The sequence below is a fragment of the Laccaria bicolor genome, genomic scaffold (genome assembly GCF_000143565.1).
Source record: "Laccaria bicolor S238N-H82 LACBIscaffold_56 genomic scaffold, whole genome shotgun sequence".
NCBI lineage: Eukaryota > Fungi > Basidiomycota > Agaricomycetes > Agaricales > Hydnangiaceae > Laccaria > Laccaria bicolor.
In genome coordinates this window covers 26,958-28,007 of record NW_001889927.1, presented here as the reverse complement: position 1 = coordinate 28,007, position 1,050 = coordinate 26,958, and the positions used below count along the sequence as shown (strand labels likewise).

The window sequence follows — 1,050 nt, the reverse complement described above, 5'->3', positions numbered from 1 at the left end:
CCTAAGAAATGCTGGGATGTGAAGTCCTATCTTGGTTCACGATTATATGAATGTCCATGCCACATGACGAGGACGCTCAGAGGGAGTCGTCGGTTTCTTGAAGGTTATCCGTGGATGGCGCGGCATTAAATGGCCCAGCGTTTGCGATAGTCTATGCACTATGTCGTGAAGTTCAGATCTAAACGTCTGGTTAGCGAAACGGATACTGATGAAAATGGATGGAAACTCACCACATGTCGTGGAGGTCGGGAGTGGCAGGATGGCAGGGAGAGCTCTGTAAAGTAGAAGCGGAACACGTTGAGAGGGCCACTGGACAGCACCAAACCAGAGCCGTAAGGACGGAAGAAGGTGGTGTGCAAGTGGTGTGATTGAAAAGAGTGTCATCGGCGATAGCCGGTGTCAATGAGCGCTTCAGGATGAGCGCATGACTGAATCCAACGCACCATGAGAATGCTTCGCTCCAATCACCATTGCGACCTACAATCTCACGATGCCAACTGGCGATGGAGCGCATGAATTTAAGAATATCGCTGGCCAAGCGTCTCTGGATGGTCAGGGAGGAACTGAGCCGGTAAGTCTTGTTGCGTGAGTCCCGGCGTATTCGAAATGATAAATTAGCCATCTCAAATGATAAGCGCTAGCGAACACCGCAACAGTGCGTATTCTCTGTCATATCTATCGTCTATTTTACATGATGCGCACAGTATACTATCGGTTATATACCAAAGGAGGCCCACTCGAATCAAACAACCCGATCTTCTCCAACGATCGCTCCATCAGTCGTATCTCGTCTAAATCAGTGAGGCCCCCTCGTACGGCCGCATCACTGAAGAGGTACGTTTGCAAGATTGAGGGCGTGGAAGGCCCGGAAAAGAGTGCTTTGTATCTGTCACTGTCAGAAAAGAAGCCTGTGGACGACTCTGTTCGTCTTGCGCTCAGAGGGAACTCTGGGCCAGGATCATCTGAGGTTGACCCTGTAGTTTTCGTTGTCGATAAGGGCGTCGCTGAGAAGAGACCGAAGTCTGCAAGTAACGTGGGCACGAATGAGTT

General features: G+C 50.3%; 2 protein-coding genes across 2 annotated transcripts in view; one reads left to right on the top strand and one right to left on the bottom strand.

Annotated features, from left to right (window-relative positions):
• Positions 1-384, bottom strand: LACBIDRAFT_312949 (uncharacterized protein; the record flags this gene model as incomplete). Its single annotated transcript, XM_001888499.1, has 2 exons — positions 1-178; positions 231-384. 2 exons carry the CDS (start codon positions 382-384, stop codon positions 159-161), a joined length of 174 nt encoding a protein of 57 aa, XP_001888534.1. The 3' UTR covers positions 1-158.
• A 106-nt stretch (positions 385-490) lies between these two features.
• Positions 491-1,050, top strand: part of LACBIDRAFT_333821 (uncharacterized protein) — a gene marked incomplete at both ends in the record, with an annotated part of 3,577 nt that continues 3,017 nt past the window's right edge. Inside the window, 3 exons of the mRNA XM_001888536.1 lie at positions 491-571; positions 619-655; positions 705-1,028. Coding sequence (XP_001888571.1) covers positions 491-571; positions 619-655; positions 705-1,028 — 442 coding nt within the window. The remainder of the gene's footprint in view (positions 572-618; positions 656-704; positions 1,029-1,050) is intronic.